Source organism: Stenella coeruleoalba (genome assembly GCF_951394435.1).
Source record: "Stenella coeruleoalba genome assembly, chromosome: 11".
Lineage (NCBI taxonomy): Eukaryota > Metazoa > Chordata > Mammalia > Artiodactyla > Delphinidae > Stenella > Stenella coeruleoalba.
In genome coordinates this window covers 84,959,829-84,982,385 of record NC_137157.1, presented here as the reverse complement: position 1 = coordinate 84,982,385, position 22,557 = coordinate 84,959,829, and the positions used below count along the sequence as shown (strand labels likewise).

General features: G+C 39.9%; 1 protein-coding gene across 1 annotated transcript; it reads right to left on the bottom strand.

Annotated features, from left to right (window-relative positions):
* Positions 1-139: 139 nt before the first annotated feature.
* LDHB (lactate dehydrogenase B) lies at positions 140-22,347 on the bottom strand. Its single transcript, XM_079935902.1, has 8 exons — positions 22,203-22,347; positions 16,666-16,800; positions 9,637-9,754; positions 8,032-8,205; positions 6,015-6,188; positions 3,943-4,060; positions 1,830-1,953; positions 140-502 (listed from the first exon to the last, which is right to left on the bottom strand). The coding sequence occupies exons 2-8, from the start codon at positions 16,792-16,794 to the stop codon at positions 335-337; spliced, it is 1,005 nt and encodes a 334-aa protein (XP_079792028.1). The 5' UTR covers positions 16,795-16,800; positions 22,203-22,347; the 3' UTR covers positions 140-334.
* Positions 22,348-22,557: the final 210 nt, after the last annotated feature.

The window sequence follows — 22,557 nt, the reverse complement described above, 5'->3', positions numbered from 1 at the left end:
TTTGGCAAAAGAAGAAGATGGAATGTAGATGACAGAATTTAGGGAAATTTATGATGTGGGGGGGGAAGAATTATTTGAAAAAACAGACTGAAATCTTTCAGAAACCATTAAAGAAGGAATTCCAGAGACAGAAGCACACTACGATAGTTAATTTTATTTGTTCAAGGACTCATCTTGCAAGCATTAAACCAAGCTTGGGCTTTGATTCTGGGAGCCCAGATTCACATACTTTGGAAGATAAGAGCAGACTGTGCTCCATGTACAGGGATGAAAACTAAAGGCTCGTGGTTAATCACACTGTAGTTTTAAGTTTCTACAGCCTAGCAGCCACAAGTCACAGGTCCTTTAGGTCCTTCTGGATGTCCCAGAGGGTGTCTGCACTTTTCTTGAGTTGCGCGACCTCATCATCCTTCAGCTTCTGGCTGATAACACTGGTTAACCCCCGAGCATTCAGGATACACGGAAGGCTCAAGAAGACTTCATTCTCAATGCCATACATCCCCTGCCACAACAAGAAAAGCAATGAGATGAGGAAATGAAACCACAGGTAAGAATGATCACAGGTACTGAGTTCGAACAGGAAGAACTGCAGGAAATTTGATAAGCATAAACTCATTCTTTACTTTTTATCACTTACAGGCCTATATATCCCTAATACTTGTGTTTCTAATTAGATTTTATACATAGAATATACAAATACACACTATGATAAAACTAGAATTTTATGTACTTTATTGAACTTACTGATACCTCTCTGCTTCAATACACTTTAATAGAATTTGATTATGTCTTCAAATTCAAATCACATTCAAATGTGGTTCTCACTGGGCTTCTTTTCATGAAATTTTAAGTTTCTTAAAATTCTTTAGTTAAGGAGAGAATTTCAGGTAGTAGCCAACCTACAAGGTCCAGGAAAGTAGCTGGATGCCACTCAAAGGCAAGATCCTTGCAACACCCAAGAGTTGCTGAAAAAAAATCATACAATTCCCAAAACACTTTACCGGTTTGTATTAAGTCAATTACTCAGAGGGTCAATTTAACTACATAATTAATTAAATTACTTTAGTATATTAATCAAGTCAGTTTAATATTTTTTTAAATTAACTTCGAAAGTTTTTGTATATACACCAAAGTGTAGGGAATAAACAAACTCCTATATATATGCACTCTAAGACTCAGCAATTATCCAATTCTTGCCATACTTGCTTTTAATTTTTTTTGCCATAGTATAAAAAAAAACCCCCAAACAACAACAAAACCCCCAAAACATCTGACACTGTGTTCTACCCCCCCAACAGTTCTACATTTACCTCTTAGTTTCTTTGAATCTACTGCAGTTCCCCCCTTACATTTTCACCCCTGCTGTTGACTTGTAGAAAATGAGTCCACTATCTTAGACAATGTTTTAATACAATTTTAGTTTCATTTAAAAATAATCAATTTCTACTTAACTGTTCCATAGCTTTTGAATTAAACTAAATTTGTTAAGGTATCAAATGCTACATCCATCAAAGCCAATCTATAGTTTAATACACCAACTTGAAATGAAACTATTAAACTTATTCATATGATCATCTGAGAATATGCTGAATAAGATTCAGAGTTAATATTGAATTTGCCACATCATACAAGGGAGAAATGTAAAAATGCATTCAATATCTGTATAAATTTTTGCTCTTATTGTCCTAAACTGTTGGAAAGGAGAAAGGTTTCCATAAAACTTTGAGATGAAAAAATAACTGTGGACTGAGACATTATCTCATCCTTCTTAAAATGAATCTACATATAGAATACTCGACTAGAAATCATAATATTTTATAACAGTTTACCTTCACCATTGTTGACACTGGGTGAATCCTGGATAGATTTTTCAACATAGATTCAATAAGATCAGCCACACTTAATCCAATAGCCCAGTTGGTGTATCCTTTTAGCTTGATGACTTCATAGGCACTAAGGAAAAAAAAATTCATAAAAGAGATAATTGACACCAGACTCTTTGGGTTTGACTCCTGCTGTCTCCTAACTGTGTAGTCTTGAGTAAATTATTTAATCTACCTGTCTCAGGTGTCTGCTTCTGTAAAATAAGGATAACAATGGTATCTACTTCATAAGTTTGTTAAATGGGTTAATATATATGTAAAATGTTTAAAATTTTAAAACTTCATGGTAGGTGCTATGTAAATGCTTTGACAAATTTAAGTAGTTTATTGTATAAATGACTATAAAGTCACAGAGGTAAAATGTACATTTTCCAACCAATCTTCTTATTCATAAACATCAATATTTCCAAAGATATTAATGAAATCAGGGAACAATGAAAGTAAAAGAACCTTCACATTCAAAGGACAAAATATACTTTGATTTTCAGGTCCATTTGAGGCCACTAACCATTGTCACCTAAAATACCATGACCAACTAACTTAAGAGAAAAGTATCGGCAACACCTTGCCCGGCAACTTTCTGAGCACAAATTATACCCTTTGAAACCCACAAAGGCACTTGTACTTGAGAATTAGTTAGGAGGAGTTAACTGGGTATTAAAAAATTGGGATTTAATGCAATCTATCACCGATTAAAAGAACTCGGGCAAGTTATATTACCTGGGTGAGCCCTAGTTTTCTCGTTTATAAAATAAAGGGTTGGACTTCCCTGGTGGCGCAGTGGTTAAGAATCCACTTGCCAATGCAGGGGACAAGGGTTCAAGCCCTGGTCCAGGAAGATCCCATATGCCGCGGAGCAACTAAGCCCGTGTGCCGCAACTACTGAGCCTGCGCTCTAGAGCCCATGAGCCACAACTACTGAGCGTGTGCTCTACAGCCCACAAGCCACAGCTACTGAAGCCCGCGAGCCTAGAGCCCGAGCTCCCAACAAGAGAAGCCACCACAGTGAGAAGCCTGCACACCGCAACGAAGAGTAGCCCCCGCTCGCCGCAACCAGAGAAAGCCTGCGCACAGCAACGAAGACCCAACACAGCCAAAAATAAAATAAATAAAGTTGAACTAAACAAAATGATTCCATATTTGAGATATCAGTTAGTCTTACAACAACAATTCTCTGAAAATAGAAGCTAATGTTTCTTGAATGCTTATCAATGATAAGTATGTGTGATTTAACTCAATTTTTACAATAACTTAAATACCTTATGACTTTACAGAGGAGAAAACTGAGATTCAGCTTAAGGGTTAAATGGCTTCCCAAGACTATACAGTTAGTTAGTGTCAGTGCTAGAATTTCAATCTAAGCCCACATTCTTTACTCTGGTCCAAAATGACACCTTATTTTAGGATAAACATGAAGGTCATAGAAAGAGAAGACAGTTAGTAACAAAAGGCGGTTTCAAAGAGGGAGAGGAGGACATCCTTGGTTGGGTGTGGAAAGATTAATACAGCACAGCTTAAACACTATCAGCAATCAATCAGTAAGTATTATTTAACGCAATTATAACACTAATAGTGTCTAGGTTTCTTTTCTAAATAAGCCAAACTTATGTGTCAACAGTAGGTATTTTGAAAGCCTTTCTCACTTATTAATTCCATGTCCCACTCCTGTTACTTCTACAATAGAGTTTCTCTAGAAAAATATTTGCTTTCCCTAGGGGGACCAGCATAGCAAATTTGGCCAGTATAAGTTAGTCTTGCCTGTTTCAGAAGATAATAGCTGCACAGTTACTATTATATATTGAGTTTATCTAAAAGATAAGAAAAAATAGAAAGAAAAATATAACAGAAAAAATAGAAAGAAAGAAAAAATAATAAAAAGAAAAAACCACCCCCCCAAAACAAAGAGTAATTTAAAAAAGAAAAACAGGAAAAAAAGCAAGAACAAAAAACAAACAAACAAAAAACTTTTAAGTTTATCTGAACAGGCAGCCATGGGAAGCGTTCACAATTTTGTCTAACATGATACTAATTGTCTTAAATCAAGCTTCCTCCTACGTACCTTTCAACCACCATCTTGTGCACTTCCTTCCAATTTTCACTATCATCGTCCGTTCCCATTTCTGGATTCAGTTCCTGGAGAGAAACACCTGCCACATTCACCCCACTCCACACAGCCACTGCGGGGGAAAAAATAAATACACAAACATTTTATCTATCTCTGACCTTATTTTTAAAAAATCTTTTCTTCTCTTAGTTCAGATTTCACCCCGGTTGCAAGTTACCCACTTACTGCTCCAGTGACAACTGACTCCAATATACTTCCCTGGAAAGGCTGACATTTGCCCTCAAATCTGACCTTTTAACTTTCAACCGTTTTGGCGCAAACAGAATTGCTGGGTAAAGCTTACAGACATTATGAAATTCTTGCCTTTCCCTAGGTTTGTGAACTCCTAAGGGATTCTAGTTTGGGACTATTCTAAACTTTGGGTTTGAGGAATTCTTAACTTTTTGCCTGCGTATTTTTCAAATATAAGCCTCCTTTATTCCTAGAGTGAAGTAAAAAACAAAAGAATTCTTGGAAAAGACCCAAGTGTCGTCTAATTTTCTCTTATCATGCTCTAAGTTCAGTCCATTTCTGGAAAGAAACTCCATGTAACCACAATGAATTGCTCTGGTCTTAACTGCACCAAATATTTCCTTCCAAGAATGCCCCCAAAGACAGAGCAGACAAAGGTGTTATCATTGACTATATCTTTTGGAGGCTTTGACGCACCAAAACACCCCGTTACCTATTCTGAACACCTCTTGCCCAGCCAAAAGGCATATAAAGATGGATTAAAATATGCTCTGTACATCGACAAGTTGAGAATTTACTAGGAGAAACAGTTAGTAAAGGACACTAAAGCAATGGGATATGTTCTTACAGAGGGATGAAGAAAGTGTAATAAAACATAAATAAGGGTCTACTTAATGTAGGGGAAAATCAAATGTCAGAAAGCGCTACAAAAAATATGCGTTTGAACCAGACCTTGAAAAATAAGCATGTGTTCCTTAGGAAGCTTTGAAGGAAAACACTTAGATTCAGAAAATAAGAGCAGAGCCCTGGGGTAAAGGCCAGAACCAACTGTGAAGGGCAAAGCTGCCCATGGCCAAACAAGACCATATTTCAGTCCACAACGTTTGCTAATTCAGGGTAACTGTTGAGAAAACTACAGCATTTTCCTGGTTTTTGTTGAAGACTATGAAATCTACATAATCATGCCTAAGTGAGCATAGTTTAATTCTCTTTCATTTTATGTACACAGTATAGATCAATACGGAAATGGGGGGGGAGATGTTTTGGAAAAAATGACACAGTAATGAGTAAATAAAACATTGGACAGGAATCAGAAGACATGATTCTAGCTACAGTTATGCCACTAGCCAGCTAAAGGATCTTCAACATGTAAGGTCACTTCCAGATCTGTGTTTCTAGCAACTGTGATAACTAGCACTGAGTTTTTACTGTACACCAGACATTGTACTACTTTATATAGCATATAAATTCAGGAAAATCGTTGGACATGAGAAACTCTTGAATGAAGTGGTACAATGTGTCAGAAAAAAAAAAGTCAGCATCATCATATAAGAAAGCACCAATGCAATAATTTTAAGACCAAATTCTTTCAGTACCAAAGTAAACTCTACCAAAATCACAGTACTAACTCTCACTAAATTCAAAGGAAAATTTACACCTTAACCTTTTAGGGAGAAAATAGCCCCTTGCATATTGGGCAAAACTGAATTTAGTAAAACAAAGATTATCATTATGTTTTGGATTATGACAGTTTTACACCATAAGCCTATTCAATGTATAAAATTCAATGTTTAAGATGAAATGATGGAATTAGAATATCATGTTTGACAACCATCATAATTTATTTAGGCAAGAATCATAAGTGGATACTAAACTTAGCAGGCAAAAAGTTGATGAGGAATCAGATATTTACCTAGTCAGTATCAAAGTAACCTCCCACAATTACTTATTAGTAATGTGAAGTACGTGAAAATATAATGTAAAAACAAACAAAACAGTCAGAATGGCAAGAACACCACATAAGTACACAGTAAATATTGTCCTTTTTTTTTTACCACTTGAGTCGCCATGTTCTCCCAAAATCCATCCGTGGCAGCTGCTGGGATGAATGCCAAGTTTTTCAGCCATAAGATAGCGAAATCTAGCAGAGTCCAGATTACACCCACTTCCAATCACACGGTGCTTGGGTAATCCACTTAGTTTCCAGGTAACATATGTGAGAATGTCCACTAACAATTTAAAAAATAATACATGTAAGTACGTCAAAACTGATTTCAACTGCTATGTCAATTAATGGGTTCCCTGGTTTACTCCTTTCACACTGCCCCATCCTCCAAATACGACGTGGCCAGAAAGATGTAAATACTTGACTTTTCATTATGAGAGATAGTGGGAGTTAGAAAGACAGGGAAAAAACTTAAGTTTTATAGTAAGAGAGATTGTAAAACATGGGAAATGCAATATTGCGGTTTTTATTTACATTATTACTTGAAACAAGAATAATAAGAGCCTTGCAGATTAATTTACTATATATGGAAAGAAAAAGGGTTGAGTTAGTTCATCACTTAAGTTTCTTCCAATGCTAACATTCCATGATTATAACAACTGTCATCGGAAACCAAAAGCTATCAGTTACTACACTACCAAGGCATGCTGCTATAAATTTCCCTGGGAACAAGATACTATTCAGAAAACAGCTGTGATAATACAGGGTATTAACATTTTCTACTATTTATTGAAAGGAATTCTATGACACAGCCTTTATTCTTGTGTGGCACAGAGACTGCAAAGCTAAAACCTGCTGGGCTACAGGAGATCACAGCACTTACAAGGAAGGCAAGTCTCCACCTCCACTCTCACATATAGACACCGGCTGAGATATTTTAAGGTCATTTTGGCCTGGATACTGTAAACTCTTCCTTGGCAACTTTGACTCAGTAGGAGTGACTCCCTGGAGGGTTAAGACTTTGAAGCTATACCTGGAAAAGCTGTATAACCAGTTAGTACTGTCTGCCTTAAGCACAGGATGTGGCACAAGTTCATCTGTGTCTCCTGTTTGTCACTCATGTTCCACATCTATCCGCCACCCTCCATTTATGAGAAGTTTTAGAGGCAAGGTTGAACTATTTAGGAAACTCTTAATCCAGGATTACAGAGAATAATACTAAAATAATATCTGGTCTTGCTGGCTCCCAGCTCTCAATATCCCATAAATTAGGGAATTCCATGGCGGTCCAATGGTTAGGACTCTGTGCTTTCATTGCTGAGGGCTGGGGTTCAATCCCTGGTCTGGGACCAAGATCCCATCAGCCACACGGTGCGGCTAAAACAAGCAAACAAACAACAACAAACCCCCCATAAATTATAAGGATTTTCTTGGCTCTTATTCACAATTTTTCTCAATGTGAAGAGTCAGAGATAATTAGTAGCTTTACCATTTTATCACTGTATCTGCTGTGCTCACCAGTAAATAGTAAGCTTGATGGCAAAGTGTAGGCAAAAGAAGTGTGAAACAGAGAGTGAATTTTGACTGTTTGGGTTGAAAAAATGCAATTCTTTCTAACCAGAAGTTTTCAAGTTACAACATTTGATGTTAAGCATGTATTTGTCCATCAATACAGTCTATTTCTATCTTTAAACCTAGACTAATTAATGGCTTTCTTAAACTCTTCAAATTCAATCAACTCAATTTTCAAGAATTTTAGAAATAAATAAGAAGACTAGAAAGCATTTTCTGGAAAACAGAAGGTCAAATATGCTAAAATATTTCACCCAAATTGGAGTCACATTCAAATGCTTCATTATGCATCCCAGGATAATCCTGATAGGAAAGTTTAAAAGCCAGATAAAACAAGCAGATGAAATTGCTTTATATAAAACTCTTCTCACATTATTAAGCATGTGGCCTGGGACGGTGTCATTGGTTTTGCAAACACCACTCTTTTGTGGCCAAAAACAGAAGACACGTGAATTGTTCCTGCCAGCAGACGCCAGAAGAGACTTTAAGTTAAAAAAAAAAAATCCAAAATATTGAATTTAACAGAACTGAACCTTAAGGCATTATAGTAATACCTGGGTTAGAAACCACAATTATGATGCAGTCAGGACTGTACTTGACGATCTGAGGAATGATAAACTTGAAGACATTAACATTCCTCTGCACCAGATTCAGACGACTTTCTCCCTCTTGCTGGCGAACTCCTGCAGTTACCACCACGATCTTGGAATTGGCGGTCACAGAGTAATCTTGAAGGAGAGGGAAAAAAGTACTTTACATACAAATCTTCATCAAAACATGTTGTATAATATGCTCTAGGAATCTATACATAAGCTCCCAGAACGTACGTGAGAATTACATTTTCTGTATAAGGTGTTGAGTTGCAACACCAATGTTCTGTGGCTTCTTCCTCCTTGAGTGATGTGGAAACATTCCAACCGTAACACTGGCTCAGGAAATGGACCCGGGAAGTAAGCATGGCCCTAAATTATGTTTCTGGCTAACAAATGCAAAATGCTATTGGCTTTAGAGAAGATTATACTGTCAGTAATAATACAAAGCATAAACACAGTAAGTCCAAAGTTCAACAGGCAGCCCTCCAACAAAAAAGCAATTTAAAGGTAACTGCAGACTTGTAATGTTAATTCAATCTATGAAGGGAAGGACGGCACTCCAGTGTTCTTGGCTAGAATTTAATTTCTAACACTCAATATTTTAAAGAAGCTTATTCATTTTTTTTTTGCGGTACGCGGGCCTCTCACTGTTGTGGCCTCTCCCGCTGCGGAGCACAGGCTCCGGACACACAGGCTCAGCGGCCATGGCTCACGGGCCCAGCCGCTCCGCGGCACGCGGTATCCTCCCAGACCCGGGCACAAACCCGTGTCCCCCGCATCGGCAGGTGGACTCCCAACCACTGTGCCACCAGGGAAGCCCAAGAAGCTTGTTCATTTTTAGCAGTGAGTTTCTCTAGAAAATATTTTATTTTTTCCTCAAGCAAGTGCACCCTTTCCCAAATTATAGACATTTTGATTTGATGTGGTCATTAGACTCAATAGCTATGGATGATTCAAACCATGTCCCTATGTGACTTTTCAGTTACTAATACTTTATCAGCTTCCTCTTCCATAAAATGGAGGTAATACTATCCATCTCTCATAGGGTTGCTGTGAAGATGAGATATGCAAAGTTTCACATTAGCATACCCAAAATGCTAATACTTCAATGAATAACAGCTATTATTAGTAGTATTGTTAGGAATTATTTTGGGCCCACATTTCTACATCTGTAGGCACAGCTGTGTTGTGGTGACAGTGTCACAGCATAAATCCATTAATCCAGGACAAAGATGGCTAGAATATGAATTTAGTTAGTTTCTTCAAGGCCCTCAAATTACCTTGTGCAGTATTTGTTTCAGATCTAAAACATCCCCGTTCTCAGGTATGTGTAAACAAGCATTAGGATCCAATTTCCTAAAATGTTATATGTACCAAATGTGTGGAAGGCAGTGGGAGAGGGACTACAGAGGTAACAATTATGTTTGTTTTTGAGGATGAATTGGACCCAGAAGGAAAGGAGAAACTACCAACACTAGATTCACCAGGATGGGAAAACAGATCTTCTATAAAGGAGTGAGGATATCAATTTATTATTTGATCACTTTGGGCATGAAATGAGACTACCTTTGTCTGCCACAATTTTTGGTGTCTGAAGGAATAAGCTCCCATGCTGCAGGTCCATCATTTCTCCTTTGAGTTTATCTTCCAAAACATCCACAAGAGCAAGCTCATCAGTCAGAGACTACAAACACAAAAACAGCTGTTAGGACGGGAAGCCGCTCTAGGATACCTCAGCTGCCGGTACAAGCCAGAGACTGTTGAAATGGCAAAGTAACCAATGTCTGTCTAAAAACCTAGACAAGAATTTTACCATGGAGTTAGGTGTGCTCTTTAAACAATTTCATGACAAAATGTCTTAAATAACAAACTATTAATAATTAAGATTCCAATTTTTCAGAATTTCACCTTCTGGTACCCAACTGGCATTCGATGAGCATGAAACAAATTGCTTTAAGAATCTGCAGACATGTTTGGATTGGGTTGTTTGTTTTTTTGTTATTGAGCTGCATGAGCTGCTTATAAATTTTGGAGATTAATCCTCTGTCAGTTGCTTCATTTGCAAATATTTTCTCCCATTCTGAGAGTTATCTTTTGGTCTTGTTTATGGTTTCCTTTGCTGTGCAAAAGCTTTGAGGTTTCATTAGGTCCCATTTGTTTATTTTTGTTTTTAGGGGTAAGACAGGAATAAAGACACAGACCTACTACAGAACGGACTTGAGGATATGGCGCGGGAGAAGGGTAAGCTGTGACAAAGCGAGAGAGAGGCATGGACATATATACACTACCAAACATAAGGTAGATAGCTAGTGGGAAGCAGCAGCATAGCACAGGGAGATCAGCTCGGTGCTTTGTGACCGCCTGGAGGGGTGGGGGGGAGGGAGACGCAAGAGGGAAGAGATAGGGGAACATATGTACACGTGTAACTGATTCACTTTGTTATAAAGCAGAAACTAACACACCATTGTAAAGCAATTATACCCCAATAAAGATGTAAAAAAAAAAAAAAGACTCTGCAGACATGAAACCAGCAGGGCTCAACAGTGGCCTCAGGGTACACAAGTTTTCATATTCATGGGGGATGGTGGTGGAAAAGAGACAAAGACCTAGAAACAGCCTTGGGCAGTGTGTCCATCCCAAAGGTCACCCCCCAGTTTGGAGGGGTTTTTGAGAGGGCAGATTTAGTTTCAAACCATCAAGAGGTTGAGTTCACTTTAGAGCTAGCTTTGAAGCCCTGGTTGAAGCTGGGAATCCTCAGGTTGGCTCTGACCAACTCGAATATCCTGGTGGGGAAAGGAAGGAGTCATGGACACAGGGGTCCAGGGCTAGTAAGTTCTCGATGCATGACCAACCCAAACTTGCCCAGTCTCAGAGTTCTCTTGTTTTCTATTCCAACCGTCACCTGTGCCACCCAACCCAAGAAAAACCGTAAATCAATAATCATGTCCATTCTTCAGCAAGTCAACCTTTTCTTCTCAGAAAAATGAAGGGGGGAGGGTGTCAATCTAATTGCATCTCAATAACCTTTCAGCTTTTAAAGTTGGCTGTCTTGTGAAAACTCATAATTTACAAACTCCTTAAAAAGTAGTTATCCTTCCCATTGAAACATCACCGGAGTCGTGGCCTTTACTGGTTTTAGCAAAAAACCGGGGTGTTAGCAAAATAATTAGCTTAATATGATATATGACCCTTAACAGTGCAAATACCTCTTTGAAGGATAGTGAGATCTGCTAGGTAAAGGGTAAAGGGTGTTGATGGGAAAAAAGCGTTAAGTAACTGGGGTTCAGGAAGCACTTTGAAGGCTACGATAGAATAATCCAGGGTGGAACTGGAGGGGTCAGTAAGGCATTGAGCAGCAGAGGGAGAAGCAAAGAGAGGTGAGGCAGCCATTAAGAAAACTTGACCAGGCTAAGATGCCAACAAAGCAGGTTCCGCTCTCCACAGGAGCCAAGGAATGAACACTGTCCCGTTTCTAGACGTCCAGCGGCAGCTGGCCTCAAGCAGTGAGCCGCAGTAGGCCTGCTTCTGAGGGTTTCCCTGAGACTCAAGCCTCCCTGTGACTGAATGTGTTCTTAGTTCCAAGCAAGTGATTCGCTTGCAAGCTTCTGAAATGACCCTTTTATGAGCTGGGTGGGGGTTACTTGGCAAATATTTTCTCATTTCCATGTATGTCAAAGACTGGCATTAATGTTCACCCATTTTCACTTCAACTCATGTTTCAACACTTTAAAAATGGTTTCGTTCCTCTGCAGCCTCTGACGAGACCACGCAAAACCCTCATTTGTGTTTTGGAAGCCCTAAAACCATACAAGAGCATGTAGTAACCGTCCCGTCAAGGTCCTGAGCACCAGGAATGCCACTCTTATTTTGGGAGCATCACATGGGTGCTGTGAAAGTCAACAGGGCACAACAATTTGGGGCTTAAGTGGAAAAGGATGTCACAGGATCTCAGATCCTGTGTTTTGTTTCTGTGGGTAGAGAACTGTCTGCGAAGTACATAGTCAGCTGGCAAGGCAGGAAGAGATCCAACACTTTGAGAAAATAATTGCAGCGCTGAATTTGGCTGCATCTGGGACTAAATATCCTCCCAGTGGGAGGCAGGCAAATAGAAAATGTGTGACTAAGTACTGACACTTTGGCTTAAAGAAATCTCCTTCTGCATTCACATAGTGTGTATCAGCCATACGCATATTCCACTTACGCTGCAAATATACTTTAAAATGTTTGATACATCAAGGGTTAGATTCATCGCAAAAGCAGTACCTTATTAAGGAACGAGATCAGTTAGAAGCCAAGAACATTGCTGCTGGAACCTTGTTTGACATACTACAAAAATTGTCTCTTAATCTAAAGCTCCATGTGGACAAGACACAGCCATCATCTACCTCTTGGCCCTCTTAGCTGGTAAATTACTGCTGCCAGTGGCTTAATATTTGATGGCTGCATTTTTATATTCAAGTGTTTAGTTTGCATGACATTTTGTGGGAGGAAAAGGTATAACTTTTCCCAAATAATTAGCTAAATGGACAAACACCATTTATTCAATAATTTGTTTTTCTTCTGCTCTGGAATTGCCACTTTTCATTAAATACTCTTTGGTCCTGTTTCTGGGCTTTGAGTCTGTTACATTAACCTGTCTATTCTTGTACAGACACCAAATTCTAATTAAGTCTCACTTTTAGGCCAAGTCTTGCACGGCAAAAACTACTTTGCAGTATGTAATTACATTGCTCCTTCTAAGAGACTCCTTATGCTGGGTTTGTACCACAAGAATGTGGCTACAGTTGACTGAATCAAGAACAGACACTCAAACCAAAAACAGCTGCACAGAGGCTAAGGGTGGAATAACTGCATGGAACCTCTGTATGACCTTGACAACATGATGGGATCTTCGCAGCCAAAACACAGAGCTTGTGATTGGTAGGGGTGGCAGAAGAAGCCATGAAAAAGGAAAAGCTATGATCAAAATCTGACCAGCTGTAAGTGCAGTTTCTTCGTAATAGCGGGAATATCCATTTATTTAATACATATTTACTACTGAATGTGCCAGGCATTATTCTACGAATGAGGAATACAGTCATGAACAAATCTGGCAGAGTGCTTGCCCTCATGGAATGTACCAGGAAGGGAACAGGAGTGAAGCATACAGTTTAAGATGACTCTGATAATGGAAGTGCTATAAACAGGGCAAGGCAGGGTGAAGTTAAAGGGAAGGGAAGGACGCTTACTTGGTATTGGACAGTCAGGGAAGGCCCGCCCACAAAAGCGTGACATGAATGATGGGAGGGAGTGAACTCTGATGGTCTAGAGCAGTCATTCCAGGGGAAGGGAAATCAAGTACTGAAAGGGTTTAAGCAGCCATGAGCTTGGTGTTTTGAAGAAAGAGGGCAGAAGGTAAGAGATGAAAAGTCAGAGACAGCACCACCACACTGCACCGGAAAGGCGCTCCTGACCCTCTGAATGGCGCCCCCCGGAGGTGTGCACCCCGCCTTGCTCTGAGAGACAGGCAGGGAAAGAGCCTTGACGCCTCATTGCGTATTATGTATGCGTGTAGCTGACGTGCACTGTTACACTATCAGAAAGTTCCAAGCAGGGAAGCTATTTTTATAAAAGCTCACGATGGTTTCCATGTTGGCAATGAGGCTGGGGAGAGTGTGCAAGAGAAGCAGAGAATGCCGGTGTCTTTGTGATGGTGGACGTTGTACTCGGGAGCCTCAGCTGCCTCCACGGGCCCGGTTAAGGCGTGGGCCTTCTCAACCTCTGTCCCTGGTGCCCCAGCTTTGTTCACTTTCTGGGCCAAAGCAGTGTGTGTCCTCTGCAAAGCACACTGGTGATAGACTCAGAGACTGGATCCGGCACTTAGGATCTCTGAGGTCTTAATCAAGGGGCTTAATCTTTCTGAGTTTGTCCTTTTCCAATAGTAATATAGAGATGACAATATCCCCTAGAACTTTTCTAGAGGAATAAGGTAACATGCAGACACCTGACACAATAGCACTGTTAGTTCCCTTTCTTATTGAACCAGTGGGGTTTATAATCCTTACCAAAGAGTCATAACAACTTTGACTCTAATTCTTCCCCATTAAAAGAAGATTTAAACACTTCTGAGTAATAAAATGGTCTTTCAACAAGGCAGTCCTTCCTTCACAGCAGCTCAATGGGAAGATTCCTACTGGTGTTAGGGGCCCAGTCTGTTCTCTTGATCACTAGAATTGGGCCAAAGTATTATATAACTGCAAAGAGGAGAGTCTCAACTAAATTATTCACCCAAGAGGATTTTAGATTTACACTTAAAACAATCAGCGAGGTACTCCTTATAGAATCATGACAGCTCAGATATAGTTTCCTGAAAATCCAAATTCTGAGATTAGCAGGAGGAATGAAAAATCTTTAGCTAGTGTTTTAGTAATACATTTATGTCTGGGGGGATGGGAGAGATAAAATAGGAGCTTGGGATTTACATATACACACTACTATACATAAAATAGGTAAACAAGGACCTACTGTATTATACAGGGAACTATACTCAATACTTTGTAATAACCTATAATGGAAAAGAATCTGAAAAAGATATATCTGAATAATCACTTTGCTGTACACTTGAAACTAACACAACACTGTAAATCAACTATACTTTCAATTAAAATGAAAATACACGTCTTTAATTGCCCCAATACTAGCGTAGAATGAAAAGAAACTGCAGAGTCACTACGGTTAAGCGTTCAGAGTCCTGGCCTCAAAATACAGCTCTACCATTACCAGCTGTGTGACAATAGGCAGGCCACTTAATGTAATGAAGCCACAGCTACCTCCTCTGGAAACAGGATATGAACAGTTCCCGTTTCTTGAGATTGTTGTTTAAAATGAAGCATTTTAGTCAAAGCACTTCAAACATGGTACGTATTTTAAAAGAAAGGTAAGCTGGAATACTTTTCATTTTTACTGGTATGAAGGATGAACACTAAATTGTGATTATTTAAATTCCCTGTAATTTGGAAAGCAGCTCTCCTAAATCAGGGCAACCCAGCCAATGAAAACTAGCAAGAAAAAAATGCCAAAGAATAAAACTTTCATTGGTGTGCACTACATATTTTAGTTGATTTCTTTGATGACTTTTTCCTCAGTGAAGATTCAGCATTTGTTGCTTTAGAAGTTAAATTTTGTAAATAGAAATACGATTGGCTAGGAGTTATTCAAGCAGTCTTTACATACAATACAAATGGACAGTGTGCTCTACTGAAGGCCAGGCAGCATTTAGGGGAGGGGTTCCCCTAAAAAACATTTAAGACAGCCTTCAGAAAGAACAAGGATCAATTCAACGAGGTAAGTAAGAATACAGGAAGCAAACTAAAAGTCTATGGAGGTGTCTGGGGAAAATATAATCTGGAGGAATAGAGGGTGCTCGTAGCATGTTGTCAGTGTGAAATCTGATGTTGATAATTGAACTATGTGAGAATGTCCTACCTTGAGGAAATGTACTCTGACAGACAGAAGGAAAGGGCACATTTGCATTTATTCTCTAATGGTTCAGAAAAAAGTCCATACATGTGTGTGTGCGTGTGTGCACACGTGTGTGCACCCACACCTACACACACACACACAAATATGTTAAGAATTGGTAAACATGGGAGAAGTGAATATGAAAGTTTTATTTTTTTTTATAGTCTTGCAAATTTTTCTGTAAATTTGAAATCATTTCAAAATAAAATGACTGGGTGGGGGTCTGAGGGGAGTAACAGGATCTTTCCATGACCTCAAAAAGCGACTGTGCAGATTATTTATTAACTATAGAGGGTTAAGGGACCTTTGCAGTGGAGAAATCTGACAGTTACCACTTCAACCAGAGGACTCTTGGGCACCACCAGTCATGAGACAAAATTGTGATGCATTGTGAAGGACGTGCCACCACCCCACCTCCCAAACCTAACCTGAACCCAATTACAAGGAAACATCAGACCAACATAAATTGAGGGGCATTCTACAGAACCGATGGGGACTCTACAAACATATCAATGACATGACAGACAAAGAATGGCTCCGTTCCAGATTAAAGAAGAAGAAAGAGACATGACAAGTATATAAAAATATGATCTTGGATTAGGGGAGAAAAGGCAGGATTTTGATAGTTGGAGAACGTTTAATGTAGGTACTATATATTAGATAATAGCATTTTATCAGTATTAAATTTCCTGAGCACAGTAACTCTATTGTGTCAGATAGGAAGAATGTCATTCTCTCAGGAAATACATGCTAATGTGTTTAAAGGTGAAGTATCACGATGCCTACAACTTATCTTTTGAAGATACAATCAAATTCTCAGATACCTAAAGAGACTGTATACACATGCTGAAATTATCTATCACATATGGTGTTGTTTTGTTTTTGTTTTTTAATTAATTTTTATTGGAGTATAGTTGCTTTACAATGTTGTGTTAGTTTCTGTTGTACAGCAAAGTGCATCAGCTATACGTATACATATATACCCTCTTTTTTGGATTTCCTTCCCATTTAGGTCACCACAGAGCACTGAGTAGAGTTCCCTGTGCTATACAGTAGTTTCTCATTAGTATGTATGGTGTTCTTGAAAGTACGTACCTTTCCCAGAATGCTAATGGCACACGCCATACCAACTTGTCCAACACCCACTACAGTGATCTTATTGTTTGGGACCGTTGCCTCTTCTTCTGCAACTGGTGCGATCAGTTTTTCCTTAAGAGTTGCCATTGTGCCCTGAAAGAAAATAATCAAAATATTATACATGTGTCCACATGAGAAACCTGTGTGGGAATTTGTAATGTTACTATTGCAAGTTTGAACTAAAATACATTTTAAAAGGAGCATAATGGTATTCTAGAGCACAGAATATATTTTTAAAAAACAATGTGATCAACCATATTAACAAATTGAAGGAGAAAAAACGTGATCATCTCAATAGATGAAGAAAAAGGTTTCAACAAAATTCAACACCCATTTATGATAAAAAAAAACCCTCAAGAAACTAGGCATAGAGAGAACTTACCTCAACATAATAAAGGCCATATAAGACAAACCCACAGCCAAAATCATTCTCAATGGTGAAAAACTGAAACCATTTCCTCTAAGATCAGGAACAAGACAAGGTTGTCCACTCTCACCACTATTATTCAACATAGTTTTGGAAGTTTTAGTCATAGCAATCAGAGAAGAAAACAAAATAAAAGGAATCCAAATCGGAAAAGAAGAAATAAAGCTGTCACTGTTTGCAGATGACATGATACTCTACATAGAGAATCCTAAAGATGCTACAAGAAAACTACTAGAGCTAATCAATGAATTTGGGAAAGTAGCAAGATACAAAACTAATGCACAGAAATTTCTTGCATACCTATACACTGATGATGAAAAAACTGAAAGAGAAATTAAGGGAACACTCCCATTTACCATTGCAACAAAAAGAATAAAATACCTAGGAATAAACCTACCTAGGGAGACAAAAGACCTGTACGCAGAAAACTATAAGACACTGATGAAAGAAATTAAAGATGATACAAGCAGATGGAGAGACATACCATGTTCTTGGATTGGAAGAATCAACATTGTGAAAATGACTCTACTACCCAAAGCAATCTACAGATTCAATGCAATCCCTATCAAACTACCAATGGCATTTTTCACAGAACTAGCACAAAAAAAATTCACACTTTGAAAAAAAAAAAAAAAAATTCACACTTTGTATGGAAACACAAAAGACCCCAAATAGCCAAAGCGATCTTGAGAAAGAAAAACGGAGCTGGAGGAATCAGGCTCCCGGACTTCAGACTATACTACAAAGCTACAGTAAGGTACTGGAACAAAAACAGAAATATAGATCAATGGAACAGGATACAAAGCCCAGAGATAAACCCACACACATATGGTCACCTTATTTTTGATAAAGGAGGCAAGAATATACAATGGAGAAGAGATAGCCTCTTCAATAAGCGGTGCTGGGAAAACTGGACAGCCACATGTAAAAGGATGAAATTAGAACACTCTGTAACAACATACACAAAAATAAACTCAAAATGGATTAAAGACATAAATGTAAGGCCAGACACTATAAAACTCTTAGAGGAAAACATAGGCAGAACACTCTATGACATAAATCACAGCAAGATCCTTTTTTACTCACCTCCTAGAGAAATGGAAATAAAAACAAAAATAAACAAATGGCACCTAATGAAACTTCAAAGGTTTTGCACAGCAAAGGAAACCATAAACAAGACGAAAAGACAACCCTCAGAATGGGAGAAAAGATTTGCAAATGAAGCAACTGACAAAGGATTAATCTCCAAAATTTACAAGCAGGTCAATATTAAAAAAACCCCAAACAACCCAATCGAAAAATGGGCAGAAGACCTAAACAGACATTTCCCCAAAGAAGATATACAGATTGCCAACAAACACATGAAAGGATGCTCAACATCATTAATCATCAGAGAAATGCAAATCAAAACTACAATGAGGTATCACCTCACACCAGGCAGAATGGCCATCATCAAAAAATCTACAAACAATAAATGCCGGAGAGGATGTGGAGAAAAGGGAACCCTCTTGCACTGTTGGTGGGAATGTAATTTGATACAGCCATTATGGGGAACAGTATGGAGGTTCCTTAAAAAACTAAAAATAGCTTACAACCCAGCAATCCCACTACTGGGCATATACCCTGAGAAAACCATAATTCAAGAAGAGTCATGTACCACAATGTTCATTGCAGCTCTATTTACAATAGCCAGGACATGGAAGCAACCTAAGTGTCCATCGACAGATGAATGGATAAAGAAGATGTGGCACATATATACAACGGAATATTACTTAGCCATAAAAGGAAACAAAATTGAGTTATTTGTAGTTAGGTGGATGGACCTAGAGTCTGTCATACAGAGTGAAGTTAAGTCAGAAAGAGAAAAACAAATACCATATGCTAACATATATATATGGAAATCTAAAAACAAAACAAACAAAAAAAAACCCAAACAGATTCTGAAGAACCTAGGGGCAGGACAGGAATAAAGACATAGATGTAGAGAATGGACTTGAGGACACAGGAAGGGGGAAGGGTAAGCTGGGACGAAATGAGAGAGTGGCATGGACATATATACACTACCAAATGTAAAATAGATAGCTAGTGGGAAGCAGCCGCATAGCACAGGGAGATCAGCTCCGGTGCTTTGTGAGGACCTAAAGGGGTGGGATAGGAAGGGTGGGAGGGAGATGCAAGAGAGAGGCGATATGGGGATATATGTATACATATAGCTGATTCACTTTGTTATACAACAGAAACTAACACAATGTTGTAAAGCAATTATACTCCAATAAAGATGTTTAAAAAAAAAAAAACAACCATGTTAACCCATTAACAAAAAACAAGACAAAAACCTCCTTGAAGCCCGTTAAATTTGGGTCCGTCTCTTCAGCCTGTGCTTGCTTTTCTAATAGTATTTAACAAAGTTGTAACAATTTTGTCTTGTGGCCATTCATTTACTGGCTAAACAACATGAATAATATTTATATTTAGATTAGTGGATTTGTTTCTATGACCCCTATAAAGTATTTATTTGTAACTATTTAAGTTAGCGCCCAGTATTAACCCATATTTAAGCTTGGGCTAAAAGAATGGCCAGTTATGAATATAATTTCTACTACCAGTGGTTATTATCACTCTTAGAAGATAGGGACCAATTGGGTCTTCTATTTTCTTCTTCTATTGAAGTCTCACTTAAAATTTGTCACAGTGTACTGGACATACTATGTGTGCTTAAATACAGTGACAATAGTCACGAATAATGTTTATGCAAAATCTGCAGAAAATATCACTCTGAATTCCTTTTAGTGCACCTTGGGAGCTTATTGGACGGTGGGTACTCATTAAATTTTTTTTTCAGGGGGTCACATTAGGAGAATATCAGCCTTTGAGTGAGTTTCTTTCCAGCCATTAAGAAAAAGCCAAAAAAGAAAAGTTAAAAAAATGTAAACTGTTAGAAAACATTTATACAGTAACACCAATTTCATCTGTGCCACCAGCTGAGTGTTCTGGATAACTAAAAAAGGCAAAATTTATTGTATCAACCTGCTTTCTTAAACAAAGAGGGTACAGATCATAAAAAAAGTCCTTTCTTCAGAATTAAGTATCATTTATAATTGTAACCCGTTATATAGTATTTGTGTTTGCCTTTTACTTTTAATGCTAAACTGTTAACTTAGAGGACAATGTCCCTGTTTCAAACTGTACCCCTGTTTCCCTCTCGTTTTTTGTTTCTCATCTGCAAAGGACTAAGTAACAAAACCTAGTTTAGTAATTGTATATGTTAAGTAAGAGTTGGTAAGGCTCCAAGTTGGAATAAAGTACTTGATTTGGAGATAACTTTAACAACTATTTCATTCTATAGCTATTTTTTTCCCAAAAAACTGTCTTCCCCCAAACGTGAGGGACTAAACTCAAAGATTATTTTGCCTTTACAAAGCCTATTTGCAGTTTTCTCCTGGGTGCTAGAGAAAAAAGAAATATACAATGGTGTACAACTGTCTCCACAAATAGATGACCTTAACAATGAAATTCACATGTCCTGCATATTACGCAGAATCAGAAGGATGCAGCCTCTCTTGGTGAACAGATACGCACAGATTTTCTTTATTATGTTATTTTCACTAGCTGGTTTGTTTAAGATCCTTTAGGTATACAGAGGATCCAGTAAAGCAGTAGAAAACAAAAATCCAGAAAGACTGCTACAGAAATACAGATTAGTTGTCCAGATAGACCTTTTGAACTATTTGGGGAATTTCAGAAATGACAGTGTAGAAGCTTGAGGAAGTACAGATTTTCTCTCAGATCTTTCTAGAGAAAAAGCAATTTAATTTTGTTTTTTCCCCTCTTAACAGGGGTTCTAACAGGAGTTGTAAGAAATTAGAAGAAAATGTTTTATGTTATACACAGGACTGCCTCCAGACCAGAGTGGTGGCTTGTAAGGGAAAAGAATGCTAAACAGGGTAAAAATTACCTCCTGTTTGGTCCTTTACATTCCCACCCTCCTGCCCCTTCTGTGGATATAAATCATTAGAAATGAACCCGGGCTTTAAGTTCAGCAACAAAGCTCCACTTTGCCGACTAACCTTTCTTTTTTAAAATAGGCTCAGCGGCCACGGCTCACGGGCCCAGCCGCTCCGCGTTATGTGGGATCCTCCCGGACCGGGGCACGAACCCACGTCCCCTGCATCGGCAGGCGGACTCTCAACCACTGCGCCACCAGGGAAGCCCCCAGACTAACCTTTTAAAGAGCCCAGTTTTGCCGTGCGATACCTTCACTAGTAAGCGCCGGCTCTTCCCCTCCTCCTATCCCCGCAGGCCCCAGCTGCAGCGGCTGTGCAGGCCACCCACGGGCCACCTCTTCCTCTTGTCGCCCGCAGAGCAGAGCGCAGGTCACAAGGGGAGGCAGCAACTACGGATCTCCCCGGACAAGGTCTCTAGGGCGAAAAAGTCTAGGCCTTCCTCACGCTCAACACCCAAAGCTGGCAAATAAAGCACCAAGAAAAGAGGCCAGAAACGAGCCGGCCCATCGCTCCGGGAAGGGCTGCGTGTGCCGCAGCCTGGGAGAGGCTAGAGGGCAGGGCCAAGATCGTCCTTCACCCTCAACCCCGAAAAGCCGGGCACTTCTCCATTCCCGTGGTAATGGACGCCAATCCCCAGGCTCACGATCCGCCAGCCTAACGGGTCAACTGGCCCCTTCTCCCTCCCCCAGCTCCTCAAGCACGTGTCCGGGCTCCCGCCAGCAGGCACCGCGGGTGATGCGGCCGCCATGAACACATCAAGGACACGCAGGGCCCGGGATTACCTGCAAATGCAACAAGTCTGTCCCCCGGGGGAGCACGGGCTGGTGGCGAGCCCCGAAGCGTGGCGGACAAAGCCCGGGGCTCGGTCGCAGCCCCTCCGCCCCGCCCCCCAGCCCAGGGCACGGCCCCCGCCCCAACCCGAGTCCGGATGCTCAGGGCTACAGGCCCGGGAGCGCAGATGTCCTTCCTGGTCCTTCCCCCAGTCTTGCTACACAAGGATTCCCTTCCACGTCCCACCCAGTCTGCTCGAGAGCCAGGATTCAGGGTCCCGAGCAGAAACCTACCGGGGAGAGAAAGTTCTCGAGACGGCGGTAAGGGTCGCACGGAGAAGACAAAGTCAGCAGCGTGCGTCTCCTTCAGCGCAGGATCCGCAAGGAGGGAGGAGGAGGCGGGGCCCGCCCCTCGGCCGCCTCTGAGCTTCCTCTATTGTGATTGGAAATCCGAGCCCCGCCCACCCCTCCCCTTGGCTCGCTCAGTGCCCTTCAAGGACAAGGGCTCAAATGTGCCCGCGCCCTCCCTCGGCCCCGTTGAGAGGGTCACCTTCTGGCGGCTAAGGCGGGCTCCTTCTCAGCCAGTCTCATGGCGGCTTACAGACTTTTCCACACAGAGGCTGCGTTATTTCTAAACCCTGACCACCTT

What these genes read in the sequence shown, in the direction of transcription:
- LDHB (XM_079935902.1), bottom strand. Translation starts at nt 16,794, where the DNA reads ATGGCAACTCTTAAGGAAAAACTGATCGCACCAGTTGCAGAAGAAGAG. An exon ending in AAAAATTGTGGCAGACAAAG is followed by an intron (nt 8,206 to 9,636) that starts GTAGTCTCATTT and finishes CTCTCCTTCAAG; the next exon opens with ATTACTCTGTGACCGCCAAT. An exon ending in CACAAGATGGTGGTTGAAAG is followed by an intron (nt 1,954 to 3,942) that starts GTACGTAGGAGG and finishes TTTTTTCCTTAG; the next exon opens with TGCCTATGAAGTCATCAAGC.